This window comes from Leptodactylus fuscus, chromosome 9 (genome assembly GCF_031893055.1).
Source record: "Leptodactylus fuscus isolate aLepFus1 chromosome 9, aLepFus1.hap2, whole genome shotgun sequence".
In the NCBI taxonomy this organism is placed as follows: domain Eukaryota; kingdom Metazoa; phylum Chordata; class Amphibia; order Anura; family Leptodactylidae; genus Leptodactylus; species Leptodactylus fuscus.
The window spans coordinates 24,095,696-24,113,079 of NC_134273.1; the positions used below are offsets into that span (position 1 = coordinate 24,095,696).

At 44.5% G+C, this 17,384-nt stretch overlaps 2 protein-coding genes across 4 annotated transcripts in view; one reads left to right on the top strand and one right to left on the bottom strand.

Moving 5' to 3' along the window:
- The window catches only part of RALGPS2 (Ral GEF with PH domain and SH3 binding motif 2), a 111,993-nt gene that overhangs the window by 60,743 nt on the left and 33,866 nt on the right, over positions 1–17,384 (top strand). The gene's annotated exons all lie outside the window — the stretch shown is intronic.
- On the bottom strand, positions 945–16,635 carry ANGPTL1 (angiopoietin like 1). Of its 2 annotated transcripts, none has more exons than XM_075287456.1 (5): positions 16,566–16,635; positions 9,541–10,377; positions 3,061–3,254; positions 2,403–2,673; positions 945–1,660 (listed from the first exon to the last, which is right to left on the bottom strand). In XM_075287456.1, exons 2-5 carry the CDS (start codon positions 10,361–10,363, stop codon positions 1,473–1,475), a joined length of 1,476 nt encoding a protein of 491 aa, XP_075143557.1. In that variant the 5' UTR covers positions 10,364–10,377; positions 16,566–16,635; the 3' UTR covers positions 945–1,472. The 2 variants fall into 2 exon arrangements, with proteins under 2 accessions (XP_075143557.1, XP_075143558.1); XM_075287457.1 differs by lacking the exon at positions 16,566–16,635 and adding an exon at positions 15,707–16,068.

The following is a 17,384-nucleotide window of genomic DNA, read 5'->3' on the forward strand; positions in this document are numbered from 1 at the left end:
GGGCGTGCTCCTCAATAATAAACTAGACTGGGCTGATCACCTGGAGGCGCTGCACAGAAAGGGCCACAGCAGACTCTACCTGCTCAGGAGGCTGAGGGCCTTCGGAGTCCGGGGGACACTTCTTAGGGCCTTCTTCAACTCTGTGGTTGCCTCAGCCATCTTTTTCGGTGTGGCCTGCTGGGGAAGCAGTATATCAACCAGGGACAGAAATAGACTTGACAGGCTGATCAGGAGGGCCAGCTCTGTCCTGGGGAGCCCCTTGGACCCAGTACAGGTGGTGGGTGACAGAAGGATACTGTCTGTGGTGACCTCCATGCGGGAGAACAAATCCCACCCCATGTATGGGACCCTGATGGGACTTGGCAGCACTGTAAGCGACCGTCTGCTTCACCCCAAGTGTGAGAAGGAGCGCTATCGCAGGTCTTTCCTTCCAACCGCGACCAGGCTGTATAATCTACATCAGACCAAACGAAGAGCTCTCCGCACAGAGAACTAATGATTATGAGGATGACCATGAGGTCTTCCTCTTTCTCTTCTGTTTTTCCTTAGCTGCCATGGACTCCTAGTATATCTTCTCTTCTCAGCTTATCTGTGTCTACGTCTGTAACATATTACTCTGTATTATCCTGTATCTGTATTACTATGCTGCTGTAACACGCTGAAATTTCCCCAAGGTGGGACTATTAAAGGATTATCTTTATCTTATCTTATAAATGAAATGGAGGAGGGAGGAGAGGAATAAACCATTGACAGACATAGCCAAGGAGAGAAGGGTCAGCCATCCTTGCCCTGACTATTCCTTATGTTCTCGGGAAGATAAGTCTCTGCCAGGTAGTGCCAAGCTGAAGATAGCTGCAACTGCAGATGTGAACATGGCTTAAGATTTGTAAGCAAAATATGTCAATACTGAAGCGCATACAAAACCACAAACAAAAGTAAGCGGGATCATGTATATTTTACACGTCATATCATCTGTATGGTTGGACACGGAGTCTGATTCATTCACTTTTGTAAGTCTTGGCTGTCCATGGTCATGGTTGATGCCCCGGTGAGTCCTGCAGGACATCGTGGTGATGTGTCAGTTCATGAAGCCTGATCGACAGCACTGAGTTTTAAATAACACACAATTCACACAGGTAAATCGTTGCCATATTGCGTACCTGAAACCGATATGTTGTACATCTCCTCTTACATTATTATGCAGGCGTTCTGAGTTACTCACAGATCATTGACTGGAGAGCACCAGAAGCCATGTCGTATTTCTTTACATGAATCCAATAAAATATTTAGCCAGAAATACATAGTAACCTTTAAATGGAGGGATGTCCAGCGTTCCTCTTATTAACATTTTCGTGAGTTACAGTTTATGGATGAAGCTGAATAAAACGTCCTCAACAGTATCATGAAAAGCCTTCATGACGGGAGCCATCGGTGTGAGCAGAGCACCGTCCATCATTGTCCTGCTTTGTGCTTCACTCTATTGGTCTGATCATCATTTGGACCTTTTTGAGAGAATAGGAGCCGCCCCTGTATTCTGCCCAGTAGATGCCATCTTGGTGTTTACTTCGGTACATGCCACCTCTATACCACACACCATTGAGATTGGCGTGTGCGCAGGCGTTGTACCACCATCCTCCTTTATGGAAATGTGCACAGTTACCTGGAAACAGATTTATACATTTAGTACATTTGGTTCTGGTTATTGTTGGATATGTCATGTTACACTATGAAAATTACGGTTTCGAAAGAACCTTTAAACTAAAAAAGGAGAGAGAAATATAGTTGCCCATGCTCGTATAAAGTCTGCAGAGAACAGATGTTAACTCCTGCTGATCTGCTCTATCAAGTTGGTGGTTGACTAGATTGGGCTGGGCTTAGCAAAGGGGGGGGGAGCTCCTGCTGCAGACATAGTAGAGGGGGAGGCTCCTGCTGCAGACATTGAGGAGGAGGCTCCTGCTGCAGACATAGTAGAAGGGGAGGCTCCTGCTGCAGACATAGTAGAGGGGGAGGCTCCTGCTTCAGACATAGTAGAGGGGGAGGCTCCTGCTGCAGACTTAGTAGAGGGGGGAGGCTCCTGCTGCTGACATAGTAGAGGGGGGAGTCTCCTTCTGCAGACATAGTAGAAGGGGAGGCTCCTGCTGCAGACATAGTAGAAGGGAAGGCTCCTGCTGCAGACATAGTAGAGGGGGGAGGCTCCTGCTGCAGCAAGTCTGAGGCAGACATTGGACAGTGAGGGCCTGGACATGGCTGAGCATCTAGATTCCTTTATATATTTCTTAGGTTTAATTGTGATAGAAGTCAAAGTAGAATAGCAGTGGAGGAAATGTTGGGTTTTAGGTTTTTGTGTATTTTCTGTGATTCGTGTTTCATTACGAGTATAGCACATGCAATATTTGTCTCACCTGCATACGAATCCCTGTCTCTATCCAGTGTGGTAAACTGCTTGCCATTATGCCAGACCATGGAGTCTCCGGCGTTCCCTTGGTACGTTCCCAGCCGTATCCTGTAGTAATCTGTCTCGGGCTCCAGTCGGAAGCTGCTGTATTCTGCGTAGACTTTTTTGTTGTTCCAGTCTTCCAGTTCTATCAGCAGCTTGTAGTTATCTTGGTTTGTTAGTTGATAGATGTTCTCTAGGCCCAGCCAATACTCCGAATCGATGTTTCCAAAGCCTTTCTGTAGATAGAAACTATTTATTAAGTGCAACGTATTTCTTTGGTGTCTTATTGTGTAAAGCATTAGTAGTAGTTGTAGCGGTGGTATTTTATTTTCATCTATCGTGGGTTTTTTTATTTTATATTGTCATGCATATAAAAAATTACTATTAAGTAGTCTTCCAGCTTGTGGCTTGTATAACTTTTTATTCTAGATAGCTGTAGGTCTGTGCATAGTCTTCATTAAAAAATGGCATAGTTTTATCAGGTGCCATGCATTGTCTAATACCATAAAGAATAAGCATCACTCTACATACATTGTGGTGCTGGGCGTATAATGAATAGTAACCCGAGGTATACTAGAGATCTGTACAGATGGTAATCCCATAAAAGAAGTCAACAGCTTTACCTTATAAGTTTCCCAATTCCTGAAAAAGTTGGCCGATCCGTCGTTCCTCCTCTGTATGACCGCCCAGCCGCCGGGATCCAGGCTGTTCTCACACCAGAGCTGCATGTGACTATTGGCGTTTTTGGGCTTTATCAAGTAAATTCCAGTGCTGGAAAATCCGGACTCTTTTGCATGTTTGCAGTCCCTGAAAGGACCTGTTGAGTCAATGGTAGATGTATCACATAACGTGCAAAGTAGAAGGCAACGCGTCCTCACAATATACACCAGCTAGGGATCACTTGACAATTGTTACTGGTCATGGTGGGTGCACAAATCTATTTAGATAGAGAGAGATGGATGGATGGATGGATAGAGAGAGATGGATGGATGGATGGATAGAGATGGATGAATAAAGAGAGATGAATAGATAGATAGGCACATTCACATGTGCAGATGTGACGTAGGTTCCCACCACCACCAGCAGCCCAAAGATCATTGATCTGAAGGAGGATTCAGAAGTTATATAGAAAGCTGCTCTGCATCCTAAATCCTACTCTTATTGCAATGGTATATACCTCCACTGTAGTATCTTGTATACTGCTGCAGTATTTTCCTAGCGCTCCATTGTCAGGATGAGCAGAAAATACTACAAATGTATAAAACATATTGACTTAAATGTCTGACAGTACACCGCTGCTCTGAATTTGGCAACTTTAGGCAACACAATGACTAATAAGAAATGCAGAGATATTTCAGGGAATACAAATGGCTACTATACAGAGTGGTTATAAGAGTTTGGCTTTTCATGATGGACCATGTTAATAATCCCGCCCTATAGAGCTCAGTGTTGTGCCGCTATCTATATTAAACCTCTTGCTTTGGAGGACCTTTCCTGTCCTGCATTACTAGTTCCCAGGCAACCCCATTGATTTGAATGGGGACTGTGCAGTTCTTAGTTTCCTCTGTGGTGGCGCTGCAGGGAACTGAAATACTTAGTGATAGGTTTCTCTCCAGATTACAGCGGTCATCCCATAAAGTAGGACTTTATCTACAGCAGGGACCCCTCTAGTATGTGCGGGAGTCTCTGCACACAGGCAGTTCCAGTCCAGAGAATACGGTCCATATATTATTGTCTGTATTTCCCAGACAACGCTCTGTTGTAGAGACCTAGCCTCACATTTTCCTAGATATCTATGGTACTATGAGTCATGGCCTCCTTGCAGGACTACCATCGAGGGGACCGTAGTCCTATCATGAATTATGATACTGTCAGACCAAGCCCCGGACACAGTGCAATTTGAGAAATGGTGCTGATATATGAACCCTGTTTCCCGGACCAGAACTAACCATCTGCAGGAACCCTTTAAGAGTTCATACAGAAATCTTGGAAATCTTTCATACAGAAAATTTTCATACAGAAAATTTGGAAATCTTATCCACGGCAATCCCATGGAGTCCTTTGTGCTTGTCGGAGCAGGCGGCCATACCTGGCCCTGTGTGCTCAGCCCTCCCCGCAGTCGGCATACTTTGCTGTTGATGTGTAACTTGTTGTTTAGTCCGGGGATTGTTCTTGCAGCAAGACTGTTACACCATGCACCATTACAATGAAAACAGAGACTTTTGTTTGTTGGGAAGGAATTGGAGTCTTTGTGGAGCGCACTTTCTGTGAGGCCCCTCAGGATCCCCAGGATGACTTTCTGAATATTGACGTGGCATACTTCATTCCTTTGGATAAAGCTTATTTTTTTTCATTTTGCTATGTCTTGCCTGCAAGTGGGGCAGGGACCGTGTCTAGATGACAAATGACATTTCAGGCAGGGGAAACAATAGTGCTAATCTTTACAATCTTGTGAATTATTTTTTCCGAAGATTAATTATTAAAATACGGGAGAGTAACCGGCTCAGGAATGCCGTGTGGATTGTTCCCTGCAAGTTCTATACCGAGGACGTTTCATGTGTGTAGACCAGCACTTCACGTGTCGGCAGCATGTGTTATAGATTATGTGTAGTTAATCATGTTAATCCTATGCAGTCAGCGGGACAATAGACATGATGTGCCGGGGAGCGCTTCTGCCATAAAAACCTAAAGCCACCCACGTTAGGTTGGCGCTGGCTGATCCTGTGTCAGTCAGATGGATGGTTCCGACGGTAATGTGTAGAAAGACATCAATCCTTCTGACATCCAGTTGTTAAAGGGGTTCTCCATCCCCATAGGATTGATCATCGGTGTCGGGCAACCTATAATCGGCTATCTGAAGAGGCTGCAGCACCATACATTGTATAGCGGCTGTGCTGGGTGTTGCCGCTCAGCCCCATTCTCCTGAAGAGGACTGAGCTACAAGCATGCAACGTGATCAATGAAATGGACGAGCACCGCTATAAACGGCCTTCCTGACAAACCCCTTTAAGCCATGTTGAAAATTTTTAAGTTTTAACTAAAATTGTGTATAGCCCCAATTTGTATGGAGCGTGTCACATTATACAGGCAGTCCTATCTGCAGGCGACATGATATAAAGCAGATTGATGTGTATTTATAATAGTAGTTTAAATGGCTGCTCCTTCTATGCTTAGGAGTCCAGTGGGCGGTGCTAATCAGTGACTGACTTCTATATCTGCATACACTGTCAAACACTGAAGGCTGTCGGTCTGAGTAGCACCACCTACTGGGCTTATAAGCAAAAAAGGGACTAAAATACAAGTTGTACTGGATCTTTTTGCACAATGCTGTATATCAATGTGCTCAGCTCGTCTTACACTATAAGTCTGCATTCACATCTGCGGCAGATCAATCAGAAATCACCCGCCTGACCTTTCTCATCCAGCGATTTCAGTGAACAAAACAATGCACAGCTGAAGTTCACCCGAAGGACCCCGTTATAGCCATATATGGTCCAGTATTCATCTTTCCATTGTGGTCCTCCAGTGGATCAGAAGAATGGACTTCTTAGCGCAGATTTGAATAGTGTAAGGCCTGGTTTACATCTGCTTTCGGTATTCCGTTTGGGGAGTCCGCTTGTGGATTCTCCCCCCCTGAATGAAATACCGTTAAAAAGCCGTTAGCTAAGAAACCACACGGACTCCATAGACTATAATGGTCCATGTGTTTTCTGCGCGGTTTCCACATGAATCATGCGGAGAGGAAAGTACTGCAAGCACCACTTTTCTCTCCGCATGTTTTGTGCGGAAATCACACGGACCCCATTAATAGTCTATGGGATCCATGTGGTTTCTTAGCTAACTACTTTTTAATGTTTCGGTATTCCCTTCCAGGGGGTCCCCAAGCAGACTCCCCAAACGGAATACTGAACGCATATGTGAACTGGGCCTAACATGCTACCTGCAGATCAGATGCCGGGCTCACTATGACAGGTACCCTTTAACGGTTCAGTCTATAATACGTATTTTGTGTATAATGAAGTGTTATATAATATTCCATGCTAAATATTCTCCTGCAGAATTACACATCAATCTGCTGAGGTCCTCCTGCTTTATATCCTGCCGCCTGCAGATAGGACTGCCTGTATACTATAGTATAATATAGTATATCGATTCTTCATGGCTTCTAGGATCTCCGCTTGCAGTTATTGAAAAGGAACATTCATTGTTTACTTCCATTAAATAAAACCCATCCTGGTCATGTGATGGGGACATTGGGTCGGCGCATCTCGAAACACTGCTCAGATATTGGGGCTGCCAGAGCCCACTGAAATGAATGGAACAACAGTTGCACAGGTGCCCTGGCCCTATAATCACGGGGGGGATGGGATGGGGCGGGACGGGACGGGATGGGATGGACGCACGCAGGGGCTCCCATTCTTCCCGTTCATAATGCCAAAAGCCCTTTAAGTGATACCGGTTGCCTGCAGCCATCACAAGGGGGATCTTGCTACTCACTGTTTGTATCTGTGCCCCAATCCATATATACCACACATCCGCAGAGGTGAAGTATGTTCTGGTCACCTCTGATCACTCTAATGGGATTGAAGCCCCCGATTCCTCCTCGTGGCACGTTTGCAGTAAGAGGCGGTTGTATGGAGCAGCCGTCTGCCATGCTGCTTCCCAAAATGTCATATTTTCTAATATAGGATGGCCTTGACAATCTCTTGGGACTTCTGGCCTGTATAAGGGGGTGGTTTTCACTTATAGGGTTTTATACTACCTATCAGAGCATATTGGGATGGCTCCTACTGCGGGCTTATGAGAAGTCGGTCCAATTTTCAGCATGTAGGATCTGCAGGCTGTTGGTGTGAATCACATATTCCTGCTCCTTTTGCCAAATGCCTGGTTTGGGGCCAGCCGGAGCATTAGCTATTTTTATGTCTTTATACATTTCAGATGTCACCGTTCTGTCCTCATCCAAACTCCATTTCCTGATAGCAGGACATCATGCGGGGACGCTTCTAAATTTAGTCGCCCCTCTTTCCTGCCTCTTTCTTTATTAGGACCAGTCCAATCCTACATTAGAGAATGACTTTATTGTGGAGTCGCTGTCAGTTCCCATGCCTGGTGAATAGGACGCGTTCACATCTGGCTGTAATCTGTGTGACATGTTGTTAAACTGCTGCAGCTGAAATTGCATCAGGCTAAGCTACGGCTTCCTGTCGGCCGGCTTCTGTGTCCAGCCCCATCACAACAAAGCCATGCTCTGCTACTGACATGGCGGCGACATAATCCCTGCCGACATGATGTGCCGGAGAGGAGCTGACTTGGAAATTCTCAGGCAAAACCTTCTTCCTTACTAGGACATGTTGATTAGAAAGAATGTGACTTTGCTACAGAGCTGGAATCTGGTCTCGGGAAGGATCCCTGTTCTAACCAGCCTGTATGTCCCTAAAACTACCAGGACTGTATACGTAGCCATAAGGCCAGGCTTATACACTATAGCGGCCGAATGTACAATGTGTATGAATGGGAATGTACACACAATGCATACTTCTCCGCACAACATTGTATCACTAGGAATGACTGACTTCTCTGTGTTGCTTCTTATCTGGCAGGTGCGTCTCTTTGCATGTTAGACCCAGACTCCTATAGCCACCATTTTCCTTTCCCTGCGCATTATTCTTGCGTCAAGATTTACCACCGGCCCCCTGTTTGGACAAGGAAGGTTTACAGGGAAAAGGGTTCAACGTCTGCACTGTAATAGAGCATACTGTATATCGTGTATTCATAACTGGGATAGTTTTTAACTCTTCTTGAGCCCTTTTCCAGACAGTCAGACCCTTTAAGTGACCTTTCACCTGGGAAGGTCATGTGAATCTCCCTTCACTATGCAGGTGCACATATTTTATTGCAGGGTATTAAGAATGTTCCTGATATTATGCAGCAGCAAAAAAAAAAAAAATTGTGTAAAGTATTTCCTTAGAAATACTTTCCATGGTTGAGGAACTTTTTGGAAACCGTTTCCGACTTTACTCGGGTTTATCATTCTGTAGTTGTTTGCATTGGACGGGTTACAGACTGTAATGTGATCTAATATTCTGCAGAAAATCTCCAGCGTGATTTATGTTTATACGCATTCACTGCACTATTTTTTTTTTTTGTATATATATATATATATATCTGTCAAAAACTGCAGCCAGACCCCCAGCAATGATAGATAGATAGATAGATAGATAGATAGATAGATAGATAGATAGATAGATAGATAGGCTACAAGGCACTTCATGGTAAGGTATTGCTTGATTGTTGAGGTGCCCCGTTCACATCTATGATAGTCATTTCCGTTGTTTTGCTTTGTCATAGGAGCAGAGCAATGGAAATTATGACCGTTTCCATCTGTCCCATGGTGGACATCCGCCCACCACTTTGACTATAATGGGGTCTACCTTTTTTTTTTCACAGTGGTGTCCATTTTTTTTCTCCAAGCCAAATGGTGCAGTGCCTGAATAACACCTCCACTTATCAGGTTGTGCTGCAATATAAAGGCACAACATAGAATGCAGTAAAGGACAATGCTGCAAACTCTTCATTGTCAGGCTGGGCAGGAACTCAAAGGAGGTAGGACACCCTCCTCTTTAGGGGACTCATTCAAGAACAAGGAACACATTTAAGTGCATTACACTATGCTCATATTTTCGCTGTCCTATCCATTTTTCTGATCCATCGCAGGACCAGAAGAACAGATAAACAGCCAGAAATGACGACTTGAACAGATCCTGAGGGACCCGATTTTACTATAATGGGGGTCTGTTGGGTGACCAAGTCGGGCTTGTAGGACTTTTTGCCTGTTAATTTGACTGACACTACGATGAACACTCCTTTTCGCTTTATTCATTGGCAGCTAGCTATATTTGGGATAGTTCTAATTATTTTTGGTTACTCTTCTTAGTTTGAGTCTTTCCAGTCTTCACAAATAGTTGTCCTATGGGATTTACACATCATTGTGCTCATTAACATGCTGCTGATTGTGTACAGAGCTCTATTGTACTATCAAAATTTGTATTACCCTTCAAAACTGTGAGATTCCACCCCATAACCTTCTCTAATATTTACCTTACCTTCATTGATGACGGTGACTGGAGGTATTCTAAATGGACTGGCGGTGGGTGCCGGTGTTTGTGGTGGCTGTCTGCTGTCTCTCACCCGCGGATATCCTGTATCTCTCTGAATCTCATTACTGCCCCCTAATCCCGGAGTGTACTGCTGGTTTGGGATATGCTGCGGCACCACTTGAACCAATGGTGGCGAGCCATGCGGATCCCTCCTCGAGAAAATTCTCAGGCACTGGTCCTCCAGCTGCGCGATAATGGACGACTGGTTATTGACCAAATCTATTAGTGAGGCGTATCTTGTCTCCAGCTCCTTGTAGCGTGTGGCTGCTCTCAGCATCTCCGCCGTTACGTTGAGGATTTTATTTTCCAGATGAGCAATTTCGAGAGAGTTATCTCTCTTGCGAATGATCTCGTGCAGGAGCTGCATGTAGAGCTGCGTGACCCGGGAGTTCATATTGCGGCTTTCTTTCCGCAGTAACTTCACCTCATTCACAATATTTCCATCCACGTCTACTATCACTTGTAACAATTCCATGTCTCTCTTTTGCTTAGATAAAGCGTCTTTAAGATTTTCTAAATCCATTCTGGTTACCTGCTCCTTATTGGCACCAGGTCCTTTGGTGTTGACGCATATAGGCCCAGTGATCTTCTGCTGGGGGACCATGAAGGTGTAACCGCACCGCTTACCATCATTGGCATCGCCATTGTCCGCAGAACGGGGAACTCTTTTTGAAGTTCCTTTCCGACTTTGCAAGTCACTGTTTGTGCAGTATGCGGAAGGTACGAGAGATATTAGCAACACGCCAAAGGTCCAGAAGGTTTTTTCCATCTTCACCCAGGCAACTGAAACAGAGAAAGGTAGAGTTACTTATTTTGGCCGCAGTAGACCCCTCTTGCTATTGTGTAATGTTGGGCTTTTCAGCAGAATTCCTCCAAGCTAAATTTATGAGCTGCTGTTAAACTTTAGTACTTATAAAAACTCCAGAGAATTTCATAGTAGAAGAAGGTTTTGCACTTACATACAAACATTTCATGTTACATATTTCATGTTATAGGCTTCTACCAGCTCGGATCACTTTCCCATTCTGGATCCTAGGGTTGTCCCAATGCTACCATGAAGAAGTCCGCCATAATGTACAATAGCACTGCGTTCTAAGGGGTGGTGGTAATGTCCTCAGGGGGTTAGATATGTGCGTTGTTTAAACTTACAAAAACAATTGCAACATGGCAGACATCTTGATGGGTCGAGACCCCACTGAGTTCTAAAACAAAGGGGGGAAAGTGCTCATCTGAGCATTCATTTAGTTCTGTGCAGTGCGATGTTTGGGTCTGATAGAAAGTCTTAGTCCGTACAACACTCGGAAACGGAAACCTGAAAGCGGAGTCCCCGGGCGCAGATGTGAACGAGCCCTTAGACGCACACCTCAGGATAAGTTCACCCAACCTTATTTCAATGGGAGGCAGATGCTTTTTTTTTCTGGTTGCTGAAAACCACCGATATAAATCTGCGTAGGAAATTTTTTTGCTACCGTTTAAATTTTTGTAGTAGATTTTGCATCACGCTCAAGTTGCAAAATCAGTGGTCCGAATGTAGTCTTAGACCTCATTCACACGACTGTACACAGTTTGTGGGTCCGTAAAAACGCTACGCACTGGTATCCATGCGCAATCCATGGTTTTCACTGACCCATACATTGAAATAAATGGGCAGAGCCAAATATAGGACCTGCACGGTTGTCTGCATGGAGACTTATACAGGGGAGAAACCAAGCAAAGGAATAACTTTTAGCCAAAGCGTTAGAAAATAAGACATTGCTAGACTTAGGATTGGCCATGTTGGAATCCAACATGTTCCCTCTTTCTTGCTACATCTGCAGTTGGAGGACGGCTAAAATTGCTCCAATAAATAGACTAAAATTGATGGTTATGGCCGATGTTCATCTCTGTGTATGGCCACCATTACATGCAGTATTGAATACCTATGTGAAAAGTTACAATCTCCTTATTTATTTAACCAAGTGAGGGGGAAAAAATTCCTTTTGATGACTAGATTGACTAAGATGAGTCTGGATGTGGTTACAAAGCCATTTCTAAATCTGCTTCCACATCAGATTTTTGTCTGCGCTGTAACAAAGATCTGTCACCCACCAGATGACGTCCAGATCTTTGTCAGGCTCTTCCTCTATAGTGCATATACATAACATGGTGCAGGCCTAGTGTCTGTATATAACACTGTGAGCAGGACACAAAAGCTTCTTGATTCTTGTAGTTGCTGCCATGTGTATGACGTATCCATACTCCGGGCCCTGTCTCCTGTAGCACTAATAGCCTGCATTGTTTGGCTCAGGCTCTAACCCAGGACATGGGCGAACAGTCTGCATCTTCCTACACTATGTGCCAACTTCTCCCCTTGTTTGGATTCTGTTGAGTATAAAGTCATCCATGCCAAGTGTATTGTATAAACAGGAATGTGCTCTGCAGGTATATAGCAGGCTTGGAAGGCCGTCTGCTTTATTCTGCTGTGTACAAGCCAAGCTTATTTAATGCTTATGTGATAGAGATGCTGGTTTATTTCTTCTCTATTATGCGTTAAAGAGGTATTGCTAGGAAATTACATCACTTTATGGTTGGTGGGGGTGCAACCGCTGCCAAGTCTGAGACTGAAGGGTCTCCTTCCAAGTTTTTCATGTATAACAGCAGTCTCCCCATTGAAGGGGCCACAATACTTTGGATTTAGCATGGTGTCTCCTAGATATTCCGTGCAGTTGGTGGTCCTAACCCTCTAGGTGTGCAAAAGGTGGCCTGCACACTATTTTAGAGGTGATGCAGTACTGAACAAGCACTGCAGGCCCCTTCGTTCCTAGGACCTGTGGGGATGGGTCCCAATTTATTGCAAAGTGATGGCATATCCTAGACAGGAGAGGTAATGTATGATCGGTGGTGGTCGTAGTACTGGGAATGTGAATGAGGATCCCCCAAGTTCCCTGTGCGAATGGAGTGGTGGTGACCATCACTTCATTTACTTCTATGGACTGACATAGATGGTGGCGTACAGTGTAGTCCCACATTACTGCGCCATCACATAGGGCAAACTGGCTTGGGCTGGCCCACAGGTGAATCCCCCACTGGGCCCCTGACCATGGTGGGGCCCCCAGCTGTCTCTGCATGACACAGTACACTCGCTGCACTTCATTCAGACTCTTATTGTGCAGCTTCTCAATCAGGCTATATCAGTATAATATAGTGGGCGGATTATTTAGAAAATTAGCCCTTTATCTTCATATACTGTAGACACATTGGGTGACTGAGATGAGATCTAGGTGCAGAGTCGGGGTATCTAGTATCCTTCCTCCCTGGGCCCCGTCTTCTCCATCACACTGCAGGGGCCCCAATAACATCTTTCCGCTCCCTGGTACTGTGTGGACACATCTCTTGTTCCCAGAGCTATGTGGGCCCTAGTTCTTGGCAAGAGCCCAGGCCGCAGCTACTGACAGGGCCCCAGAATAGAAACAGAGGCAAGACCGAGACAACAAGCAACTGCTGGAAAAAAATAGCAATATTTTAGGAATTTGCAAACTTTGTAATCTAGTATAGTAGGATCCCAGAATGAAATTTACAGTTGGGCCCTAAGCATGCCAGTCCAACACTGAGGGCGAATAAACATTTGTGGGACAGACTCTCATAATGGACGACAAAAAAGGTGCTATTTTAATTATTATATAGCTGATCAGTGCTCATTATGGGCAGATAATGTGTGAGCAGGTCTTTACCCAACAATATATACTGTGACAGCAACACCCACATGACAGCCCACACGCTCCCTGGGAACTAGGAATGCAAACCTCTCTACATTGCATGGGAATACAAAAAAACAATGAAAATATCCTACAAAAAATGAAGCCATATTTTACTACCTCTGCAAGACGCCCAGAATAGATAACCTGTGGATTGGCTCTGGATTTATGTTCTCCTTCTACCATCCCTTTCCCTAAATCCAGTCTCCCAGTATGCGATAATACAGAATATATGGGCATTTCTGACATGTTGGTAATTTCCTGCCTATTCCTTTGCACCGCGAGCACATAGTAAAAGTGATTTACGTGCACCCTTCTCTTCACATGCACTTTCTAGGAGATCTAGATTATGGCCCAGACTCTTTGATGTGAGCCCAGATCTGCATCTGTTTCTATTGTATCTCTCTCCACCCCCCTGTTATCATAACTTCTTAACCCACATCCATTCCTGCAGATATGGAAAGTGCAAGATAAGCATAAAACTGGTGACAATCCCTTCATTTTACTCAATACTCCTTTAATCACTCCCATATGGTATAGCGGAGGAGCCCTTGTCTATACGGGATGACAGTGGAGCAGAATAGTCATTTCTAACCTGTCCGACCTTATATAATAACCTACACATCACCACTTAGCCCCTGCACAGCTCCTGTCCGGGGTATTCTTATTTATGAACGTCCCGGGTCCTCCATGGTTAGGACAGACGTACGTGCTGGTTAGGACAGACGTATGTGCTACTGCAGTCTCATGCCGTCTGGCTTTGATTTTGTGTGACTTGTTGCTTGGTAGTGCGGTTATATGGGAATCGCTACAAACATTGCATTGAGCAATTTAATTCCTTTTGGGAATGTTATTAGGACATGTTCACACTCCTAATTTTTGGACTGAAGTATCGGCTGCAAAAGCGGAAATCTGATAAGTTTCGGATTTCTGTATGTTACTACTCTCTGTAGCTTCTATTCTGGTTACCACATGTCAATGGTTTTTCCGAAATAGAGATTTTAAAGTCGTATCTAGTCGAGGCGCAACTTGAATATTGAAATCTACACCGCAAATCAGCAATGCGAACGTGTCCTTATAGAGATAGAATAGCGTTAAGCTCATCTTTAAGGCTAAAGGTTGCAATAGAGTTGCAGGTTACACCTATCTTATGGTTGGCCCTGTACGTAAGACGTTATGTGACAATTGCAAGGAATAGACACGGCTGGAATTCTTACAATTGTGTGTTGCCTTCAGCAGTCAACTCCATAGGGAGACTCTGAGATCACATTGCGGTTTCCCACAATTTTACCGCGGCCAGAATTTACCGCAAAGCCCCAGCTTCAGGCTGACATGTTAAAGCATAAAGAGATCACGTGAAGTGAAAAGTGACTGACAGGTGACACGGCAGAGGCCTGTCTGTATGGCTTTCTTAGCAAAAAACAGAAGCACAGTGTTGAGGGAATCTATGGGGAACCAACATGTGCGCAAGGGAGCTCTTGGATAAACAGAAGAGACCTTTAGAGGAGTCCGAAGTGTGACATTACACGGCCGCTTATACAACGTAGCCGCCTGCAAAGAATTACAGACTTGTAGCACATCGCTCGTCTCAAAGGACGACATTCTCTGCTCCTGATATCTGTAACGCCGCCTTACCCTGCCCATTAATATTATTGCACAACAGATGTTTTGATACTTTTTTGCATTTGTTCATATTTATTGGTTTTTGAAGGGGGGAACTCAGTGATCTCATTGAAGTAGTTATGTCACAGCTTCCCAAGCCAAAAGCCCCAAAAATCTAATACAAATCAAAATGATAGGCCTTGGAGGGTTGTCAACATCTGTAGCACACATAAAGCTATAGGTCCGTGAGAGCCAAAAAGAAGGCTAGGACTGTATATGTAATAAATGTAATGATTTAGAGCCAGCCCAGCTAATATAGACCGCATGGATCTGCCAGCATGTCATTCAGGGACTTGTAGTTCACAACAGCTGCAGAGGTGGCTGATGTGGAGAGGAATATTAGGTGATATATGAGCACTGTACATCCCGAGTCAGAATACAATCCAAAAAGTTAACTCCATTCTGGTTTCCATCCGTATAGAATTTCTTGGAACTGTCCAGTCTTATAGAGTCAGGTAAGTCACATGGTCATCAGACTTGTGTCTGCGGTATAATCTATACATTGACAGCTAACACTATTACACCCAAGTTAGTGAGGGCTGGAATAGCATCCTCAGATCGAGTCCTATACCTTAGTCTTATGCCCCTATTGCTGCCTGTGAAGGGGTTAACGTCTTCCAGATGTGCCTGTGCGATAAATATCCAGGAACTTTCTTTTCCCTCTTTTAAACATTTTAAGTGTTACAAAAATAAGACGGCGCTCATGTATAACCAACCTTTACAGAGGCAGCCGAGATCTGCTCTACCCTGCAGAAGGGGCTGCGGAGGGCGACTTTATCAGGAATCTTCAGCAGGCTGCTTCATGTCTTCCCGTCCGTAAGCCTAAGCCTAGAAGAGGAATGCTTCGTCTTCCCGTTGTCTCACTCCAGCAAGGACCTAGTCGAAAATGCTCCGCACATCCTTGTACTGAAGTGTTGGTGTTGGGAAGGAGGGATTCCTTAAGTGTCATAGGGTTTGATAGCCGAGCCAGCTGGCACTCCTCATGTCTTCAGCACAACCGACAAGTTAAGACCAATTTCGGTGCATGTTAATCTCTTTATTTGGCTCGTTGCAAAATTCTTCATCCCTGCTGAAGTGGTGGGAGCAAAGGGACCTCTTCCATGGTTGGGGGGACCTTGGATGATGACCATATTCATGCTCCAGTCTCTATATCTTTAATCTAATTTTACTTTGTTCCTATTAAATCATGGAGATCTACCTGGTGTAGGTAGCTCCTTGGAGTGTGGAGAATTGCAAGGTTTCTTCCATTGTAGTATTGTCTTTGATCCATGGCTGCATGACCATCCTATACATTCCCACCATTACCCATTGGCTTGGGACCGATACAATCGTCTTCGTAAAACTTATACTTTTTAGTATTGCAGGGTAAATGTAACAATCCATTGCTTAACATTGCGTTCTCCTCCTGAAAGCCTCTCGCGGTCCTGCCGGCTCTCATTTCCAGGAGCTCAGCACATGTGGCTATAGTTAATGCCGAGATGAAATCTGCCAGTGTTTGTTTATGGTGTTCTTTCTCTATTCCTCTTAGGTCTACCGCGAGCACATTGCGAGTTAAATAAAACGTTCCTAATAAACTAAGAAGCGAATCACTTACCTCCCGATGTCTCCTGTGCCGGAACTGTGTGTAGAGGAGAGTGTGCTCTGCGTTATGTCCTTGTTTAGATAGGGAGGGATAGACGTCTTATGTAATGTGCCTCCGTATTAAAATCGATGTAACCTGAGCTCCCGGACCATGCGGGGGTCTCTCTGACCTTTTTTTCGTAATTTTTTTTTTTGGTCTACAATGAGAACCTGTTACAAGTTGCAAGTGAGGTTTGTTAAACTTTTAATGTAGCACGTGAATGTTTCTAAGAGCCATCATTATTCCTAATAGAGACCTGTATTATTTCATGGGCTCAGAAAGTATTACGTTGTAGTAAGTCTTGACATTGTCAAATGAAAGACCCCTTTTACTATGTGGCTATAAATAACATCATTTAGGTTGGTTGTAGTCGCTGGAAAAGGAAAATTGTAGGGACATAGTGAAGTGACTTTACTTCTAAGGCTCTGTTCGCTTCTACAGCAGATATTTCTCAAGGAACTTTTTTCACTATCATAGAGAAAATGCAGCTGCGAAAGGACGGGCACAACCGAGGAGCACAAGAGATCCCCTAATAAGTTCTCTTCATCTTCATCGGCTCCAACACTGCGGCATGAATCCCGTTACAAATGGAAACCGTGATGCAGTTGTGGTCGGTGCCTAAGACTCCAATGAGAAATGCAAATTTCACAGTGCGCTTAGTCACGTTCAGGACCTCTCGAGCCCTTGCCTTCAGGGGTTAGGGGTTTGTGCTCATGAAGGCGTCTCCTTGATCCGCTAACAGAAAAGCATTGTACTTATCTGCCATCTTAGAC